At 53.0% G+C, this 19,107-nt stretch overlaps 5 protein-coding genes across 5 annotated transcripts in view; 2 read left to right on the top strand and 3 right to left on the bottom strand.

Moving 5' to 3' along the window:
* Pmar_PMAR017375 (polyketide synthase, putative) overlaps nucleotides 1-2,063 on the top strand; it is a gene marked incomplete at both ends in the record, with an annotated part of 5,659 nt that extends 3,596 nt beyond the window's left edge. The window contains 6 exons of the mRNA XM_002772098.1: nucleotides 14-63; nucleotides 116-179; nucleotides 269-393; nucleotides 458-558; nucleotides 627-793; nucleotides 837-2,063. Coding sequence (XP_002772144.1) covers nucleotides 14-63; nucleotides 116-179; nucleotides 269-393; nucleotides 458-558; nucleotides 627-793; nucleotides 837-2,063 — 1,734 coding nt within the window. The remainder of the gene's footprint in view (nucleotides 1-13; nucleotides 64-115; nucleotides 180-268; nucleotides 394-457; nucleotides 559-626; nucleotides 794-836) is intronic.
* Nucleotides 2,064-3,128: 1,065 nt separating this feature from the next.
* Pmar_PMAR017374 (hypothetical protein) lies at nucleotides 3,129-5,293 on the bottom strand (the record flags this gene model as incomplete). Its single annotated transcript, XM_002772097.1, has 11 exons — nucleotides 3,129-3,202; nucleotides 3,265-3,343; nucleotides 3,401-3,535; nucleotides 3,648-3,802; nucleotides 3,825-3,955; nucleotides 4,004-4,150; nucleotides 4,201-4,380; nucleotides 4,433-4,616; nucleotides 4,813-4,891; nucleotides 4,941-5,031; nucleotides 5,085-5,293. 11 exons carry the CDS (start codon nucleotides 5,291-5,293, stop codon nucleotides 3,129-3,131), a joined length of 1,464 nt encoding a protein of 487 aa, XP_002772143.1.
* A 398-nt stretch (nucleotides 5,294-5,691) lies between these two features.
* On the bottom strand, nucleotides 5,692-8,693 carry Pmar_PMAR017373 (Eukaryotic translation initiation factor 5B, putative; the record flags this gene model as incomplete). Its single annotated transcript, XM_002772096.1, has 13 exons — nucleotides 5,692-6,041; nucleotides 6,092-6,260; nucleotides 6,308-6,539; nucleotides 6,629-6,741; nucleotides 6,808-6,969; nucleotides 7,034-7,079; nucleotides 7,137-7,239; nucleotides 7,468-7,550; nucleotides 7,596-7,675; nucleotides 7,752-7,907; nucleotides 7,961-8,076; nucleotides 8,179-8,346; nucleotides 8,579-8,693. 13 exons carry the CDS (start codon nucleotides 8,691-8,693, stop codon nucleotides 5,692-5,694), a joined length of 1,893 nt encoding a protein of 630 aa, XP_002772142.1.
* A 108-nt stretch (nucleotides 8,694-8,801) lies between these two features.
* Nucleotides 8,802-11,898, bottom strand: Pmar_PMAR017372 (hypothetical protein). The gene is made up of 10 exons (XM_002772095.1): nucleotides 11,802-11,898; nucleotides 11,576-11,751; nucleotides 10,779-10,850; nucleotides 10,567-10,734; nucleotides 10,411-10,518; nucleotides 10,080-10,364; nucleotides 9,693-9,875; nucleotides 9,286-9,649; nucleotides 9,004-9,239; nucleotides 8,802-8,951 (listed from the first exon to the last, which is right to left on the bottom strand). The coding sequence occupies exons 1-10, from the start codon at nucleotides 11,884-11,886 to the stop codon at nucleotides 8,850-8,852; spliced, it is 1,779 nt and encodes a 592-aa protein (XP_002772141.1). The 5' UTR covers nucleotides 11,887-11,898; the 3' UTR covers nucleotides 8,802-8,849.
* A 315-nt stretch (nucleotides 11,899-12,213) lies between these two features.
* On the top strand, nucleotides 12,214-18,915 carry Pmar_PMAR017371 (gag/pol/env polyprotein, putative; the record flags this gene model as incomplete). The annotated part of the gene is made up of 2 exons (XM_002772094.1): nucleotides 12,214-17,706; nucleotides 17,742-18,915. 2 exons carry the CDS (start codon nucleotides 12,214-12,216, stop codon nucleotides 18,675-18,677), a joined length of 6,429 nt encoding a protein of 2,142 aa, XP_002772140.1. The 3' UTR covers nucleotides 18,678-18,915.
* Nucleotides 18,916-19,107: the final 192 nt, after the last annotated feature.

Genomic DNA, 19,107 nt, shown 5'->3' with positions numbered 1-19,107 from the left:
GCGTTGTCCTCAGCCCTTGACTATCGCGCTGGTCTCGACCGAGGCCCCAGCCGGACGGTTCTCGTACACTCCGCTGCCGCGGTGTTGGCCTGTCTTGCATCGCCATTCTCTCGAGGCGCGGTCATCACATTATGGGCACATGTAACCTGAAGGACGAAAGAAAAGTTCGAATGTTGGAGGTAGGCTGCGGCTGTTGGGAATAACCCGACCAGTGATCGACTCGACATTCTGCACGCGCTTTCCCCTCTATTCCTTGCTTTTCTCTCAGGGGCTTGGTGTGTCTGAGATCTTCGATAGCCGTGACGCATCTTCATGGTATGTTCCGATGATGGCTGGTAAGACCATGCGGCCATATGTCATCATAGGTGCTCTTGATGGCGATCAGCTGTCGAGGTAAGCGTCTGCGCATTCTGCCGATTCCATCTCCCCAGTGTAGTCACTAGCGAGTCTATGGCAGGTCCTTCGAGGTTGTTGCTTCTAACGGTTTCATACTTGACCTCGCAAAAAAAGAGCAGATGCTCGAGACTAGCAGTCTTCCATTGAGCCATTTCCTCAGAGGTGACTGGACTGCGAATAAGCTTAGATTCACTCTCAGTGCTCAGCGCGTCCTTAATGTCTTCCCTCAGGTGTGACATATAGTGCATGCCATCTGGATGAGTTCATGCGGACAGCCAAACCAGCGGAGGTGGCCGATCTGATGAAGCGGGTGTGGCAGGAAGCCGCCGCCCAGGATGTCGAGGGCTCCATGCCGGTAACGATCTACCCTGGTCAAGAACTGAAGAACGCGCTTGAGGTGAGTTCCAATAGTGATAGTTAAGAGACATTCAGATGCTTAGGTACTGACCAGTGGGAGGAACATCGGGAAGGTGGTCGTCGAGTTGGAGGCGCCGACACTGAATGGCATGGCTCCTGCGCCCATAGTGGATGTACGTTGTAACGAAGATCCTGTTACTGGTGCTGCGCTGGTTGTCACTGCTCTCGACTCGAAGTTCATCGCTGAGTCTCCTACGGTGACTGTACGTGCTGCTCGAACGGTACCTGTGGATTTGCTGAAGCCTCTGGTGAATCTCAAACCAACCAGTGCCATATATGTTGCTCTGTCGAGAGCGCCCGAGTTGCCAGCATCCCCTATATGGCATAACTGTTGTGAGGTATCGTCTGCGTCTTCCTCAACGGACTCGAACAATAGGCTGGCTACTCTGATCTCAGCTGTCCGGCAGAGGGGGAACGCCTCCGTCCTTGGCTCTATCTCGGATGACGAGATCGCTAACAAGTCGCTTGACGAGCTTGGATTCGACTCTCTCGCGCGCTTACAACTATCGGCTACGATCCGAAAACTCGCGCCGAGCTTGCGGAGTCTAACGGGAAACGAACTCGTCGGCCACTTACCGCTGAACGAAATTGCTACTGGGAAGCTTACACCGGGTAGACCATTGAGTAGCCACAGGCCCAAGTGGCTTGCACTACACGGATTTCGCACAAACAGCGACTTGTTTGCCCAACAACTTGCGGGACTTGGAGATTTCCTCGGCATTGATCTCATCTTCATCAATGCTCCACATGAAGCCCATGGTCCAGGCTATGGACGATCTACGGGCGCTCTCGACGGCTATGAGTGGTGGTGGAAGGGTGACAGCGAGGATGTATCCTATGAAACTGGGTGGATCGGCACCGAAGGTCTGCTTTCGAGTCAAGAGTTCCTGCGAGAGCAAGTTCAACGAGTTCGGCCGTCCGGTGTAGTCGGCTTCTCGCAGGGCGGCGGTATGGCTTACTGGATGTTATGCGAAGGCCTCGTGAATACAGCTGTGCTATTCAGTCCAGTGAGCCCGGCGGTGGCTCAGACTAAAAGGCTAATGGACAGTTCCAATGTGGTGGTGGTGAGGAGTAGCCGGGCAGATGAAGCGTCGATGGTGTTTTGTGACGATATCATTGATGAGGACTTAATCCTTATCCACGAGGAAGGTCATGCTGTACCGAAGTGCAGTGAGGAGAAGTACAAGAGTCTCTACGACAGTATGAAGCAGCGTCTAGAGTTGTCCAGTGATGCAGTACGAGGAGTCTAGTGTGAGCTGCGTTATCGTCGGTGAGTTTCTCGTACGATTCATCGATTGGAATGCTGATTCTACCATAATCATGTTGAGCAGTCAATGCCTAGGCGAGTGCTAACACTGAAAACTTCGTGATGAAAAGGGGTGGACACAATCATATGAAGCTCGGTGTGACCGAAACTCGAATAGCCCGAGGCCGAGAATGGGTTATCATTTTCATTTTTTTGTTTTTTTCACTTCCGACTGGCTTGGGACAGTTGAAGGTGTCCCCCAATTGGGGTAACTCGTTAACCCAACATGAACGAGTCAACACAGAGCGTAGCTTCGCCAGAGCGTGTATGCGTGCCGTGCCGTACGCAACCGTACTCGGCGACGCTTGAGGATCCTCCAGAACAGAGCGATCGTTATCATTTTGACGGAACATCTTCTGAGCTCTAGTTCAGATGATTTGGACCTTCTCTCATCCTCCCTCGATCCGTGGCGGAAGGAACCAGGGTCGTCCGCAACTTTGTCTCCTGACGTATTAAACGAAGCTTAAGGTATATTGGGGCTACCGAGCGTGTCCCCAATGAGGAGTCCTCATCATCCGGAAATGGCACCGACCCACTCGACTGGAACTCAAAGCCACACGTCGCACACAAGTATGATAGAATCCTTCTGAGACTTTCTTCTTGTTATTTCTACCAAATGTGATCTTCGTCTTGTCTAATATTATCTCGCTAATACCACAGAAATGCCAGTAGTTGAGCAGAGACAACAGAAAACTTAGCTCCACATTGTGGACCATACCGCAATCAAAATTTTAGCACTGATATCATCATCGGAAAATATACTAGACGTTGCCCAGTCTCTGAGAGAGGCCCTCAAAAACACTCAGTCACCTCGGCGATCTCCTCAACGTTGGGCCTGAATCGAGCGAAAGATCTCTGCATACTCTGCATATTGAGACCCCTACCTCAGTGGCAGGTTCCGCACTCGGCGGGGTCCACTTGATATTGCCAAATGAAACTCCCCCTGGAGCCCCGCTGAACGCCCCCCTCCCTCCTCGGCCTTTATATCCACCATAGTAGTAGCCTGGAGTCATATAGCTCGGCTTATGATACCCACTAGAGTATCCGCCAGCCCACGATGGAGAAAACGAGCCAGCGTAATATCTGTACAAGAAAATAAAAAAAATGAAGTACATTTCCCCTCTGTTACCCGGAAGACATCGCACCTTTGCCTTTGCCCTTTCCTTTCCCTTTGCCACCCTTACCACCGTACACAGCGGACGTCTGAGAGTCATTATATCGGACCTGAGAAATTCCGTCGCGCGCCATAGAAATAAAGCAAGACCGCCACATCCGATGTACCTTATCCGGACCCTTCTCGAAGTACCGCACACCACCAGCTGATTCCGCAGTGAGAGTAACCCAACCGAGTGGCGCCGGGAAGCTTGGATGTGACGGATGTCGAATTTGTATGCGAATGATGCCGCTTTGAAGCACCTGATGACCCTCCTTTCCGAGCCAGAAAGCGACTCCATGAAAAACTTGGTATCAACAAACTCAGAGAAAAACGACGAGGTGAAAACTACTGCCTAGCTACTCTATTTCTTACTATTCGTTGACCGCATTGTTCTACAATCTCTCCATTGGTGATGGATGCAACAGGGGCTGAGTCCGGCTCACAAGTAGCACGGACCAGAGCGTCGTCTCGAATAGCTCGCCACTTGTATCCATCCTCGTTCCCTGACCGACCACGCTGCTCCCTATCTAAACGACATCCCATGACTACGTTGTGGGGTTGTAATGGGCGGCGCGGCGAAGGGAGCCTGACGGGCCTGCGGTTGTGTTGGTGGTGGTACAGGCGGCGGAGACGGCTGATGGGGGGCCATTTCAACCCCGTCCCGAACTTGGGCTACGTACCTGCAATACCATTTATGTCGGAAAAAAAAGGGCGACCGAGATTAGTACCCTCCTCCTTTCTGTTGCCTTGTGGGTGGGAGGCCCTCAGGTTGTACACGAGAAGCTCGTCCGAGAGGCGGCTGATAGGCAGGGGGAGGGACGGGCCGAATGAGTGGACCGAGAGCGCCTTCGGAGGCACTTCGATCGCCCGAATGTCTGACATCACGAGCACAGTCATAAACGGCGGAGACGCGACTTGAACCTACCCGGCGGTCGGAGCCTCACCGAGCGATTTCCTCACCGTTGCGACCGCCCTCTGGTTCAGCTCTTTGCGTCCGAGTAACCGGACAGGATGTCTGTTCTCATCCTGCGACGCCAGAAGAGTGGAGGCTCTCTTTGAGTTCACTGCATCAGCTTGCCGCGCAATGGCTCTCATCTCTCGGCGACTAAACTTCGAGAATGCCGTCGCCGCGGACCGAACCCACGTGAAAAACTCACGCAATCTTATTGGCCCCATCTGGACCTCCCTTATCCTCCGCGCCCCGCTTCGTCCCAGAGCCAGGTTGACGTCCTGCCGCTCCCCCAGATGGTGATGCATCGTTGCTAGTTACCGCGAGACCCGACGAACTCGCAGGCGGCTGGCCAGTGGCTGCCCGCAACGCCTTTGAGAAAAGACCACCACCTGAATCCAGCCAAAATTACGAGCCCTCCTCCAACCTAGCTCGGCAGCAAATGGCTCGAATGTGGCAAACGACAAACCAAGCGGAGCCACTATCGTTAGAACTTATCAATACCCTATAGGAGAACGCGGACAACCTCATTCCAGCTCGATTTGGCAATCACTACTAAATTCGGAAACCGGGAGCGTCAATCCTCACCTCGCGGAGTAACTTTCTTAGCTTTCCTCTCGGGATGAGGCAGCCCGTGATTCTCACAGAATGCTATCAGCCATTCGACCTGATTGCAGTAGTTCATGTAGTTCGAGTTCAAAATGACAAAAACTCACGAAACCCTCCGCGTTCTCCTGCAAGAACTGCTCCATCTCGCTGACCATCTCACTCACTGTTGTCTGCGTCTGCAATACACACGCTGCATACCTATGTCCAACGCATGCAACAACTAACGTCAGCTCTAAACCCCCTTTGCGTACTCTGCCAGCGTCGCCCTATGTTCCTTGGAGACCATCCCCTCTCCGTAGTTCATAAGCTGCTTCATCACCGCCTCCTGCACTGCAGCCTCTTGGTCGGGGGTCAGGGCCGATGACGAAGACAGCGCCGGTGCGATAGTGGCGCTACGTGACGGTGACAACGACGCCTTGGACGAATCCCTCAGACTCTCCTTGGCCGCTGCCGATCGCATCGTAATAAGAGTGGTCAATCCGCTTCAACACCCCAACACCTTAGCCATTGAACTGCAACATCAAGTCGAATGCAATGAAATTGAAACTTTTCCCTTGCACTGACACTAGTCGCTTACCGAACCACTTGCAATCTTTTCTAGAGCAATCATAGGGTACTCACCGAGTTGTTAGCATTTCACCAAACAACTACCGCTGGTGTAAAATCTCCATCTGCCCAAAACCTGGGGATTTCACTGCGTTGTAGATTTGCTCATCTCCCTGGCCATCCGGCATGCCTCGTTTATATTCCGAAAAGATAGATTTTTCATATGCTGTTGACTACATCGCTCAAACGGAGAATTGGTAACACAATTACCTGTTGATTATGAAAGTATACGTATTGGTAAAGCAAGGACGATTATCGCTTCTTGACGTTGGTCGATTTCTGAATCTTCCTCTTCGATATTCCATAAGCTTCAGCCCTCGACGCCATAGCAGCTCCTTTCCCTTTCCCCTTTCCTTTGCCTCCTTTGCCTCCCTTCCCCTTGCCACCTTTCCCGCCTTTCCCTTGGTGATCGGAACTCACAGGGCCACCACTGCCCTCTCGTTTGGGTTCTCGAGGGCCCTCGTCGAGATAAGGGGCATACAGTTTTAGTGACGCGATCTGGTTCAGCTCCTTGTCGGACTTGTGGATAATGTCCTCTACGCTGAGATTGTGAACCGCACCGGCTTCAACTTTCCGGTACTTGAACCGAGTAGGCATATCACCTGATCGGCGACTACTTAAAACGCACAGTAGGGAGAGAGTGTCCTTATACCGATCATATCCTCAAAGTCCATCTCGTACTCCTCTTCCTTCTCTTTATTCAGCATCTGCTCGATGCCCTCTGGGGGTTCGCAACCTTCAGGCACTCGAGACTTGACGAATGCGTGACGATGAGTCGTGTTCTTATGACAAGGTTGACACAGTACATAATCCTCACATTGCTAACACACGAGCGTACACCGACTACGGGTGGACGATGCGATCTCACCTTGCATTGGAAAATCCTCTTCCCTGGCAGCACGGGCTTCTGGCAGCCGTCACACAACCACCACTCATGCTCGTCATCCTGCTCCTCTCGCTCGGCCTCGTCCTGAGCCTCCAACCCGTCCCATTGTCCCCATTGCGTAGATTCATCATTAGCGAAGCCGGCAGTGCTCTCGTTGCTCTCCTCGGGACTTTTCTCCTCAACACTTTCCTCTGTCTCCTCCTGTTCATCGTATCTGAACCAAGACAGCCGCTGTGGGTAAATCTGCCTCAACACGCGCTCCGCGATCGAAGATCCGAAGTGTTGATACGAAGTGTTGCTCACCCGTCACCCAGCACTGTCTCCCGCATCAACTGATCATGTGCCTGGGGGTCCCACTCGGCATCAAGCAGCTCCTCCCCGCTCCCCGCGAGTTTCGGTGCGGAACTTCCCGTCACCTAAGAACCCAAATTCCGACCAAACGTATCGGACCAAACGCTCGAGTATCTCAGAAGAGATACTACCTTCGCGATGACCTCGAGTCGTCGTTGAATCTCCTGCCGCTTCATGTTCTTCAGTCGCTTCAACTCCTCAGCTCGTTTCGCTTTCTCCTCGGCCTTGCGCGCCTCCTTCTCCTGCCTCTTCCTCTTCCGTTTATCGTCTTTCACACGTACACTATCAGTCACCTAGCATCCGAAGAGAGAACCCCGATGTCCGAGCCGTTACTAAACACACTCAACCCGACACTACCGTTCGACTGTGCCCGACGAGACTCGATCCCTTGTCCTCCTCAAACCTGACAAAGGAAAATGAGTGCTGAAAGTGAATCGGCCCGAATTGGTCTGAAAATCACCTGAAGTTATATTCCCGCTCAAAGTCGTCCTCGCGGTCAAGCTCGTCATCAGAATCGTCCGAATCACGCTCATTGGGTTGCATAGACTCCTTCTCCAGCCAGCCTGATCCCGTGAGAAACTGTGCATTCAGTCAACTACATGAATTGATGACAATATGAAAATTCTGATCAAATTTTGTGAAATTCTCATTAGTAGTTTCTGTGCATTTCTACCCGAATTCATGTGTGAAATTCTATAATTAGTGAGGGAACTCCTGATTTCAGCTGAAGAAAGCGAACATACACTCCAACACCGATTCTCAATCCCGTCAACTGCCTCGATTTCCCCCACCTTTGTTCATAATGTAGTCCCTCAGGAAAGCATCCTCGTCATCCAGTTTATTATCGCCCATCTCGTCCGAGTCCCGGAAGTATCTAGCAAGAATGTCAGCCTGCTGTTTGCTAAAAACTCATTATTACCTTTCCATCAGGATCTGTTCATTCCCTTCGTTTGCTGCCTTTGCCAGCTGGCCCCGCTCCCACTTTTTATATTCGCGATCCTATAAGGAAAATAACCACGCTCAACGAGAATTATTCAAAGCGTAGGAACCGCCTGGGTAGGTTTCGAGTTCTCACCTCAACATCTTTCTCTTCCATAGTCTTGTCTCTAACGGTGAACAAGTCATCGTCGCTATCGTTCCCAGCGCTCTCCCCATCGTCTTCCTCTACACCCATTGCGTCCATCAGCGCCCTCCTAGCATCCTCCCCTGCCTGCCGGGAAGTCTGAGCTACCTGCCACACAACGTTATAGACATGCACAAGCTCATGGAGCATGGATCACGTACCTGCTTCTCTTCGTCCTCGTCTTCCACTGCGGCCTCGGCACCCTCCTCGAGAAGCCGCTTCCTCATGAGCTCTTTGTGAGTTAATTTCTTAGACTTCTTTTTCTTCTGCCCGTCCCCTGAGAATGGAGGCGTAATTTCACAAAAGCCCCTCGCGAGGATCGAACCACCGACCATCATCATTGCATTCACACGCTCCCCCATTAGACTATCCTAACTACCTTCAACCTCGAAGTCATCATCCTTGAACACCGCCTCCTTGCTATCCTTGAGAGTTGGGTCGTGGCTCTTGATGCGATTCAGAGTATCCATAATCTTCTTCTCGACATCCTCAGTGAGCATCTCGGCATCCGAATCCTCATCCGATGAAGAGGAGGTCGATTCATCACCTGAACGGCGGGAGTTCGAGTAAGTCGCAGCGTTTGAAACCCGTCGAGTTCACCCGCGCTACGAGATAGCATTCAGACAGACTAACACCATTCAGCGAGGGGCTTTACGAGGAACGCAGCGAAACGAGACTTCAGTGGCTGCGACAGACCAGATGTGAGTGGATGGCGACTTCGACCCATGAATGCCTTCCACAACGAGCTCCCGCGTATCCCAAAACCCCAATAGCATCACCATCTAGTTCATCTGCGTTATCCAACGCCTGCTCGAGATCTTCGTTCAATTTGGGCACTTCCTCCTCATCGTCTCCTGGGGCCTTTTTGTTCTTTGATGAGCCAGAGACGGCCATTGGATCTGCTTCAACTTGAATAACGTCGAATAGTCACTCATCCTAGCCGGACTCGAAACTCAACACAAGTAGTAAATACTGTAACGCTATCATATGGTTGTAAGTCTAGTTCGCTTCTCTACGCGGCGCCTTGTCATTGGACGTTTCCGACCGTACTCACTGGGGAGGTCGACTCGCCGCTTGCTGCCTATGCAGAGATGCGTAGTACTGCTGCCACGCAGCGGCCAAATATGCACTAGCATAAGCAGACGACGCTTCCTGAACGAACGAGCGCTGGTAGGACCAAGACGGCGCCAACGTGGAACTCTACCCCTGATCCTCCTTGGGCACGGGCTGACTGCGAGGGCCCAGCAGCTTGTGGAGTCCCAGCAGGTAAAGGGCCACCCGTTGGCACAGGAGATTGGTACTGGTACGGCGACTGTTGCGGCGATGGGGCGGTCTGCTGAGGAGGCATGTATCCCTGGCCTGGCTGCTGAGCAGGGGCCTGATGCTGTTGGTAGCCTCCACCGTATTGTTGCGAGTAGTAGCCACCAGGACCGGACGGACCTATGACAGACAGAATACCAAGGATAAGTAGCTCAGCCAGACGCACCTCCCGAGTGTGGCGCTGGCTGCGGTTGTTGCTGAGGCATCATACTGTTGCCACCACCATAGCCCCCTACAGGCCCGCCGCCCTGAGGCTGCTGCTGCCAAGGCTGGGGAGCTGGAGGAGTCGAATAGCCCTGCGGGGATCCACCCTGCATACCACCGCCAGACAGTGGCGGTCCACCATAGGAACGGGGAGGAGGAGAACTTTGCTGCATGTAAGGCCGCGGACCACCACCCATTCTTCCAGGACCACCACTCATGGGAGGACCTCCACGAGGGGCCATGCCAGACCCACTGGGGCCACCTCCACTACCGAATAGATAAGGGGGGAGCCCATTGGCTGGCATCGACTTCACTGTGTGAGCACCCTAAAAAATAGATATAACAAATCTCAGCTCAAGCACGTCCTACCGCCAGCCTCTCGTTGATGAATCCAACCACAGTCAAGATACCATCATATGGTCCCTGGATGGACACTTCTCGGTAGGGACCTCCGCTCTTGGAGATCTGTATGTCGCAGCGCCCGTCCTCTTTCAACTGGTTGATAATCTCGCCACCACGACCAATGATAGCTCCAACGCCACTAGAGGGGACCTGAGCAGCGTACAGTAATGAGGAGAAGAGCAATGCCCCTCATCCTAGCGAGTAGCCACGATATGGAAACACTTATGAACGCCCACTCTCTATGATTGCACAAATTGGTGAATAGCATTGGATCAAATATTCACGCCGTAAGACCCAATAGCGTAAAATGCCTCTTCCTCAAAACTGAAGACGGACCGAATGCCCTCTTCTCACTTCGAGCATGCAGGAGTCAGCTGGGCTTTCGCTCCAGCCACCCTTTCCCCCGCCCTTCATGGGTCCGCGACCGCCATACCCACCACCTGGCGGCCCCCCACCGCGCTGGTAGCCAGCGTTATAGGAGCTATCATAGCCTCCCTGGTACTCGCCATAGTCCATTCTACGACGCTTGGTATCGTCATAGGATAGAGACGAGCTGAGTCTCTTCTGAGATCGGACCTCTGGGTGCCCAACTTCGTATTCAGAGATCAAGTCCGCGCAAGTAACCGTACCCGATACGACCTGACAAAAAGGGCCCTCCACCGCTGACTGTGCAATTTGCGCTCACCTTGTTGACGAGCTCCTCACATTTGCTCACAGCTTCCTCAGTGCCAACACAGTTGACAGTCCTTGGCATGTTCTTAGCCGGGCCGTGGTAATCCGTCGGTAGGATGGCCTTGAGTGAATTCGCTCAAATAAAACCGCTTCGCTCCGTCTATTTTACCTTAATTTCAAGTCGGGCTCCCGATCGCTCCTTGATCCTTGCCAACGCGATTCCCTGTGGTCCGAGAACCTCCGGGACTTTGTGGTCCGGAATTTCAAAGAATTTTTGGATCTCGCCTTCCTTAGGCTCAAGTGGGGATACCTTCTCCCGAATGGCATCAACTGCGGCCTACACAAAAGAGGTCAACTACACACGCCCAGTTGCTCGCTGACCTGCAACTGCTCCTCAGTCTGTGCATCAACGAAGAAGATGCTATAACCTTGTTCACGAGTCGACTGGTCTCCCTGAAAAAATGAAGGATCAATGAAATCGAAAAATTCCGAGAAAGATGTTGCTATGGCATTTCCTATGCACATGAGAACACATAAGACCTCGCAGGAAACGCTGCTCATTTCCCATGAAGCATCAACTCGGGAATAAATTCTGCGCCCTGCCAGTCTAGGCACTCCGCATTGAAGACCCGCAACGCCATTCTTCCCATGACGTCGACCACATCCACTACGCCCTCATTCAATTCATGGTATCGCAACGCACTGGTAACTTCAACCGCTCCATGAGCAATTCCTAGACGCTTTCGCTCCCTGATATTCTCCCGTGGAATAGTCTAGGCCCGCTTGCTTCATTTCGCTGAAATTGCGCACCCCTCAGTAGCACCATCCTCCCTCGACTGACTTGAACCCTCTCTGCTTCCCTTGAAAAGATCCTCAGAACTCTGGACCTCCAGATCTCTGTATTGACCACTGCAAGGGACCAGCATTCACCACATGTAATTTCAAGGTGAACTTCATAGTTATCACAGCGGTAACAACATCATTCCGTCGCTACACCCACTCGTATTGTTCCCACAATACTTATGGCGAATCTCGTTCATTCTCGCTCAGGTCAAGTACTGTCATTTTCGTACGAACGTGTCGCTGCTCCACGATTCGGGACGTTCATGTGCTTGGAAGTAAAAATAAACAAAAGTCGAATCAGTAGAAATTCCTACAATGTCCGACCCAGTCATTACGTATATGTTCGCTCCCGTCTGCTGCTTCATAGCTGAGATGGTAGCGCCTCGCTTCCCAATGACCATCGGTACCAACTCCTGGGAGACTTCGACCTGATCTCTATACGGGCCAGCATCAGGGCCATACTCGAAAGGCAAGATAGGCCCGCCACGATTACCGTTCGGACTAGGGTGACCTGCAACGAGACGAGTACAGGAAAAGAGCACCACTTGAACAGGTGTTTACTGCCCATGGGAGGCGGCATGGCTGCGGAATGGGGACCTCCGGGATTCTGTTGGACGCCACTGACCGCCGGACCTTCCTGCTGCATAATTGCAACACGAAAAATGGAAACTTCACAATAGTGTCCTGTGACGACAGTACCTTTGAGTAAACTCAAGTGAGCAAGATCGTATCTAACCGTTTCACCGTTTCGCCATTTCAGTAACGGTCGCGGTTCGCGAATTAGATCAGCTACTAAGCTTGGGTAGTTGCTTCAGCGTGTCTACGTTCCACGCACTGGACCGCTCTATCGCTCTCTACTCTGCCACTCTAGATCTATCCCATCTGAGATCTTGAGTTAAGTTGTGCGGTTATCTCTCTCACAGAGTCCCTCGCCTAGAACCACTCAGAACTGCACATCTCTTTTACCGGGATCATGTCTATCCCTTGTCTACGCTTCATCAAGCTTCCCGACAGGGATGCCTGGGTCCCCTCCTATGTCGTCAAGAAGAATGATGACCTGTCGGCCTTCTACATCCTCATCGAGTTCGGCCAGTCTTCCATCGCCTCCAAGCTGCTTGGAGACACTGTGAATCTACACACTATTGACAACAAGCCCTTCGTCGGTGCTTGGGTCAATGAGGCCTTCAAGACTACGTGGAGAATGTCCTCTTCGACTGTCCCTCATGGCAAAGCTCTACAAAGTTCCACTACTCTGGAGCTCGAGGATATCTCGGAGGCCTTCATCAACAACATTGCTGATCCTACGGAGCCGCCACTTCCTCCTCAACAGCATTCCTTTCAAGCTACGGGTGAAGCATCAACGTCCTCCTCATCTGGAGGAGTCTTTCCTTATCCGCCGATGCCATCTCACGCGCCACCCTATGTAGCTTCTGGTCCACATCCACATCAGCCTGTTATACCTCAGGGTTCTCACGCTAGCATCGGCCACGGTCCCGCAGTAAGCGAAGGTTCTCTACCAGCAGGCAGCACCAATCCCGTTACATATGGTGCCTTTGAGGGCCTTAACCAATACCAGCACGTCCCTTCCGCTGAAGGCCTTCCTCCCCATCACGTGGTATTACCTTCTGTCAACCCGGTCCTACCTTCTGCAGCTCCGATGGCTATGAACTACGGCTACCCTACCGGATACGGTGCTGGTTTTCCACTCCTACCTCCGGTCCCTCAGCCTCCTCCGGCCCTCGGTACTCATGGAGTCAACTTTGAGGTCCCGCAGTTCGCTCCCTTCTCTGGCAACAATGATGCTATTGACAGCACCACTCGCCACTACGCCAAGCGTGAAGCCAACTCTGCTGATCTACCCAACAAGCGACAGTTCACCGGCTTCAACGACGACCGTGCAGTGGCTGATGTTATCAAGTCTGTCAACCATCTCTCGTGCTCTAATGGTTGGGGTGCTCTCGAGTACTACTTCTTCCTAACCAGACTCTTGGACGAGACGGTCAGCAGGGAGGTCAGACCTTTACCTCAGCAGACGCATAGTGCTTGTGCTCGTGAGGTCATGCGTATCTGCCAGCTTCTCTCCCAGTTACACAAATCCAGTGACACGGACTACATCAGGAAGCTCTTCAAGTGGAACAGCCTTTACATGGGTGATCGCCAACAACTTGGTGACTTCTTGAAGGCCTTCGACTCTATCCGCCTCGACATCGAGCGTCAGCAAGGTTATCCTTTCGAGGACCGGTTCCTCGCGTCCAAGCTGACTGCCAGCCTCCGAGGCGCTCATCATGAAGCTGCTCTCACGCGCATGAAGGCCTTAACCTACCGTCAACTTCTACATGAGCTCGTGGAACTTGACCGCCTTCGTCAACTATCTTCACAGCAGCGTGGTAGATCTGACCCTTCTCAAGGCCGCAAGGATGACCCTCTCCCTAAGGTACCGCTCAACCAGATGACTACCTCAACGTCTACAACGACAACCAACCAATCGTCTACTCAGCAACCTACACAGGGCTCCAATGGTCATGGCAAGGGTTCTCACGATCGTCAACGGCGTCAGCGGCCGAAGCTTCGGTGTACCCGATGCATGGATGGTGATCCTAACTGCAAGGCTGGTGCCAGCTTCTGCCCTGCGCCGTCCCCTCTCAAGAAGGAACGTAGGTGTCCCTACTGCAATAGGCCTTCTGTCAAGTGTACTGGTGTCTGTCCCAAGCGGGACTCGGTAAGGTGTGACCGCTGCTCACAACAGCACCATACTTCACACTGCCCTAACTCGCTGACCAAGTCTACTGACCCGACTCTCGACACCATGACTCTATCCTTATCGGTTGAGTCCTTAGCGTTCACCCCGCCTTCTTCAACGACAAATAGTCCTCTGAAGGCCTTCTCTTCTACCACACAGGCAACCACATCGCCACCTCCAGTAATCGCCAGTCCTGTTCTCAACCTCGACAACACTCTTCAGTCTCTCCGAGATATGCCATCATCCTTACGCAACGTGGAGTTCAACTTCCTCACGAAGGATGGTCGTTGTCCTGGTTTCACTGGGCTGCTGGACTCCGGCTCTCAGCTACTCGCTTGCTCCGACTCAGGCCTTCTTCGCCTTCAACAAGCCAATGTCGCTCTTGAGCCTACCGGTGTTACCTGTGTTGCTACTCTAGCGGTGTCCCGTCGGGTGAACTCGTGTCCCATCTTCAAGATCACCTACTGTCATAAAGGCCTACGGGTTCAGACTTTCATTGCTCTTGTTCATGGCCTTGCTCGAGACTTCATCTTCAGCTGTGACGTTCTTCGCCGTGTACAAAGTCCAGTTCTATGGGTCTTCAATCCTTCTGGTGATCGCATCATCTCCCTCGTGGACACGACACCTCAAGTAGCTACTGCATGGAAGGCCTTCATCGACGCCGTGGACCTCTCCAGGTCTGCACCTCCGGATGACCCTTCTAACAAGGTGGCTATAGGCCTTAACTCCATCGACCTCGGTGACACACAACCTCCAACTGTTCACTTGGATGAGCACGAGTCTTGCTTCAACAAGGACTCCGTCATTCCCCTTCCTGTGGTCGACGACTTCTCCAACGTTGCTGACGACGACCTCACCAACGGCTCGGTTTCTACTTCCTTCATGCAGCTGCTCTTCTCAGAGCCTTGCCCCTTGGTGACTCTAGCCTCGCTGCCTGTCACGGACACCTTGGTGGTCTACTCTGATCCTGTGCCCTCCAAGCAGGTTTCTACTCCGTCGCCTCCTCCTCACAGGTTTGTACACCATCTCCGCTGGCGAACTGGTCACCGGCCTAACAACTCTCACATTCCCTTCCTCAAGCGGTCCTCTGCTCTAGCCCATCAACTTCGCCGCAAGGGTCTCTTTGACGCCTACGATGCAGAGATACGTGGCTTCGTCCAGAAGGGTTATGTCAAGCCGGTGCCCCGAGAAGAAGTTCGCTTCTGGTTGCATCACTTTCCTGTTATCAAGAAGGGGTCTCAAGAAGGCTCTGTGAATCGAAGCTCAATGCGACTCAGGCCTGTCTTCGACGGTTCACCTCTCAGCAAGTTCATCGATGCCAGTCTGCCCGAAGGCCTTCATCAAGGAGTACCACAGAGTCTTGGACTCCTTCGCCGTTACAAGTACTTCGTGGCTCTCGACATCGTGCAGGCCTTCCTACAAATCGAGCTGCCTCTCGTCGAAGACCAGCGATGCCTCGGGTTCTTCTGGTGCAATCAGGCTTTTGTCTTTCAGCGAGTATGTTTCGGCATGCCAGACTCGCCCTTCGCGATGTCTGATTCTCTCGCCAAGGGCATGGTCGAAGCTGATGCTCCCACGAAGCACGTTCGCTGCCTTATGGACGACATCTCCGTTGGCTCTGATGATCCTCGCCATCTTACTGCCCTTCGTCGCGACATCACCCAGCGGTTGTCGCATCGCATGTTCGAGACCAATGACAAGAAGGAAGTCAGCAACCTTCCCGACCAGATACCCAGTGATCCCCAGCCATGTCTAGGTGTGCGATGGTATCCGAAGTGTGACTCTCTGTCTCTCAAGTCAGACCTTCGTCATAAGGCCTCAACGGTGGCTACAGTCAAGCTTCTCAAGCGTTACGGCAACGGCTTCTATGACCCCCTCGGTTGGCATCTCGAGCTCTCTATGCAGCTCCGCCTCCTGTGCCGCCAAGCCAGGTCTAACGCCGACCCGCACACTGGTCACCTCCGCTCTGAGGACACCCAGGCTCTTGTCGCCTGGGAGAATCAATTGAAGGCCTTCGACCTAAGGGGGCCTCGACTTCTACGTCGGCCAGGTGAAAGTCACTGCAACTCGGTCTGTCTCTTCACAGACAGCAGTGACACCGCAGGCGCTGCTCTGTTGTACACCCTCCACGGCCAGCGTATTGCAGGTTCAGGGTGTCTCCACCAACTCCAAGGACGTCGTACGGCCCCCAAGTTTGAGCTGGACACCTTGGCGTCTTCGCTGGAGTGGGCATCGGCTATGCTTCAGGAGTCCAACGACCACTCTCCTGTCCATCATCTTCTGGTCTTCACTGACAGCAGTATATCTATCTCTCGGCTACGTCAAGTGACTCCGACCACGGCCCACAGCGTAGAGGACCTGGTGACTATCCGGAGAGTGCTCAAGGTCAAGAACGCTATCCACCAGTTACAGACCCGTTGTGAAGGCCTTCATGTGGTGGTATCGCATCTCAGCGGCAAGTCTAACCTGGCCGATGCTCCCTCAAGGTGTCAGCCGAAGTCCTTGTCCATTGACTCCGACGCCCTCTTCTGCCACATTCGAGCCTTCCATGATGACCTTTTGCGATGCAACGACGGTGATCTACAAGCCAACCCTATGGTTTTCCGCCTTGACCCAGAGTATGTTCCTACTGCTCTCCCCACGCGTTGGTCCAAGAAGGAGTCATCAAAGCCCAAGGTTACATTGGCGTCACTTGGTGCAGCGACGACCTCTAATCCCGCTGGTGAAAGTGAGAAGACTGACCAGGAGGCCTTCACAGTGGACGACGACTCGCTTCATCTTCTTGAGCGACTGTCCCGCTTTAAGCTCCTCGTCAAGGCGTGGCATGCCTTAAGGACGGAGCTGCTACCAGGCACTCCAGCTTCCAGCACAAGCACGATCGCCGACCCCTTGCGTCTGCTTATACGTCAGCAACAACGCCTCCATTTGAAGGCCTTCCACAAGTTACCCTTTCACTTCAAGACTGACGAAGGCCTTATCTATCGGTCGACACGTCAAGCGGGTGATGGTACTATCTTCAACCAGTTGGTCATACCGAAGCAGTCTACTCTTCTTCAACGACTACTGGTTGTCAAGTGTCACGGATGGCATCATGGAGGTATCAATGCAACTCTGCGGCGCCTAAGCACCATGTATGCCTGGCCCCGCATGAAGCGCACTGTGGTTCCTGTCTGCCGATGCTGTCGTTCCTGTCTCTCCGCTAAGACCCAGCGCCCTATCCATGCTCCTGCTGGCACCTTCGCAGCTCCTACAGCTGTCTGGCAGTATATCGGTCTCGACCACACCGGCCCCTATGATGTCCCGGTAAGGCAAGGCTCTCAACGGCTCCCTCATTGTCTTGTGGCTACTTGTCTGCTATCGGGCTACCAGCTCGCAGTAGCTGTCCCTAGCACCTCTCTTGAGCAGACTACGCTGGCTTTCAAGAAGATATTGGCCCTTGCAGGGGTTCCCAAAGGTCTTCGGTGTGACAACTCTCAGTCCTTCCGGGGTTCTGAGTTCCGATGTCTATGCCTCTCCTATTCTATCGAGATGCAGTTCATCTACAGCCGGTCTCCACAACGTGGAGGTGCCTATGAGCGCCACCATGCCGAGCTCAATGAGCAGCTTCGTCTCCTTCAAGCCCGAGACCAACCATGGGATCTCACCGTCCTGGAGGCCACCGCTCGCTCCAATGCTCGGTTTCGCTGGGATGACTCCGGTTTGGTCAACTCTCCTTGGGAGTCCCAAGTTGGGACCTGGCTCACACTTATCCTTATCTACAGTGTGCTGCCCTTTCTCCTCCAGTCGACCCCACGCTCCCGAAGGCCTTTCAAGAGCCCTCTGCGCGGGTTAGTGAATGGTTACTCTCTACTTGGGAGAAGAATCGTGAAGGACGACGAGTTCGAGCTGGTGATAAAGCTCCTACTGTCAACACGGGTGACATTGTCTATCTCAAGCTCCCCAGACGTGTGACTAAGCTCAGCTCATCCACTACCGGTCCCTTCCGAGTTCTTCAACGTTGTGGCAATTCAGTCAAGCTGACTCCCACCATTGGCGCCAACCGTTATCGGTCTGTATTTTTCCAGCCCATCGACAACGTGGTGCGGACGGTTTCTGAGCCTGTCCACGACTCTGACACGCCCCTACCTGGGCCCCCAGAGTCTCATCAAGTTTCTGATGAGTCCATTCCTGACAAGGCTCCTAGCGCCGAGACCACCGTTAGCCCCCAAGTTGAAGCTGATTCTTCGAAGGCCTTAGCAAGTGCTCAGGACGACGCCCACGTCAACGACACTGCTTCAAGTGCTCTACCTTCGAAGGCCTTCACATCAACCACCGGCTCTTCAGCAGACGACACAGTCATTCACGAGCCTTCTTCGACCTCCTCTCGGCCAAGGACTAGACGGACTACTGTTCCACGCCGTACCGGTGACCCCCATCCTGAAGTGAAGAACTTCGCCTACATCAATTCTTCTGGTCGAGGTGGACTCCAATATGGAAGGGTTATCAGCGTTGACCAAGGCCTTTACCGACTGCAACTAGCAGACCGTTCTGCCGACGGAAACTCTCTACGTCTTCGCTCGGATATGGTCTCTTCTCCGACTGCCTATCTACTTCGTGTCCAAGGAGACTCTGACGACTTCCCCGACAACAAGACCGATTTCCGTCTGACTCGAGCGTCTGTCCGTTTCCTTGACAACCTCAAGATGACCAAGCGCTGACCGTCATTATTGATGATGATTATATTCTGTGATACCATTGTCTGCTCACTCCGGGCCCCCAGAACTGTCCTGTGACGACAGTACCTTTGAGTAAACTCAAGTGAGCAAGATCGTATCTAACCGTTTCACCGTTTCGCCATTTCAGTAACGGTCGCGGTTCGCGAATTAGATCAGCTACTAAGCTTGGGTAGTTGCTTCAGCGTGTCTACGTTCCACGCACTGGACCGCTCTATCGCTCTCTACTCTGCCACTCTAGATCTATCCCATCTGAGATCTTGAGTTAAGTTGTGCGGTTATCTCTCTCACAGAGTCCCTCGCCTAGAACCACTCAGAACTGCACAATAGAGTCAGACGTTTCGAGAATATTGAGGAAATGCAAGATAGATCAAGATTGCAAGATTACTTCAACTCAATTCCTCGCGATCCAACA

This window comes from Perkinsus marinus (assembly GCF_000006405.1).
Source record: "Perkinsus marinus ATCC 50983 genomic scaffold scf_1104296962102, whole genome shotgun sequence".
Lineage (NCBI taxonomy): Eukaryota > Perkinsozoa > Perkinsida > Perkinsidae > Perkinsus > Perkinsus marinus.
This window is presented reverse-complemented; position numbering and strand designations above follow the sequence as displayed.

Excerpts from the sequence above, each read along its gene's own strand:
- Pmar_PMAR017372 (XM_002772095.1), bottom strand. The coding sequence starts at position 11,886 with ATGCAGCAGGAAGGTCCGGCGGTCAGTGGCGTCCAACAGAATCCCGGA. Across the intron at positions 11,752-11,801 it reads CATGCCGCCTCCCATGGGCA|GTCACCCTAGTCCGAACGGT; the intron begins GTAAACACCTGT and ends GTCTCGTTGCAG. Across the intron at positions 10,519-10,566 it reads GAGCCCGACTTGAAATTAAG|GCCATCCTACCGACGGATTA; the intron begins GTAAAATAGACG and ends AATTCACTCAAG.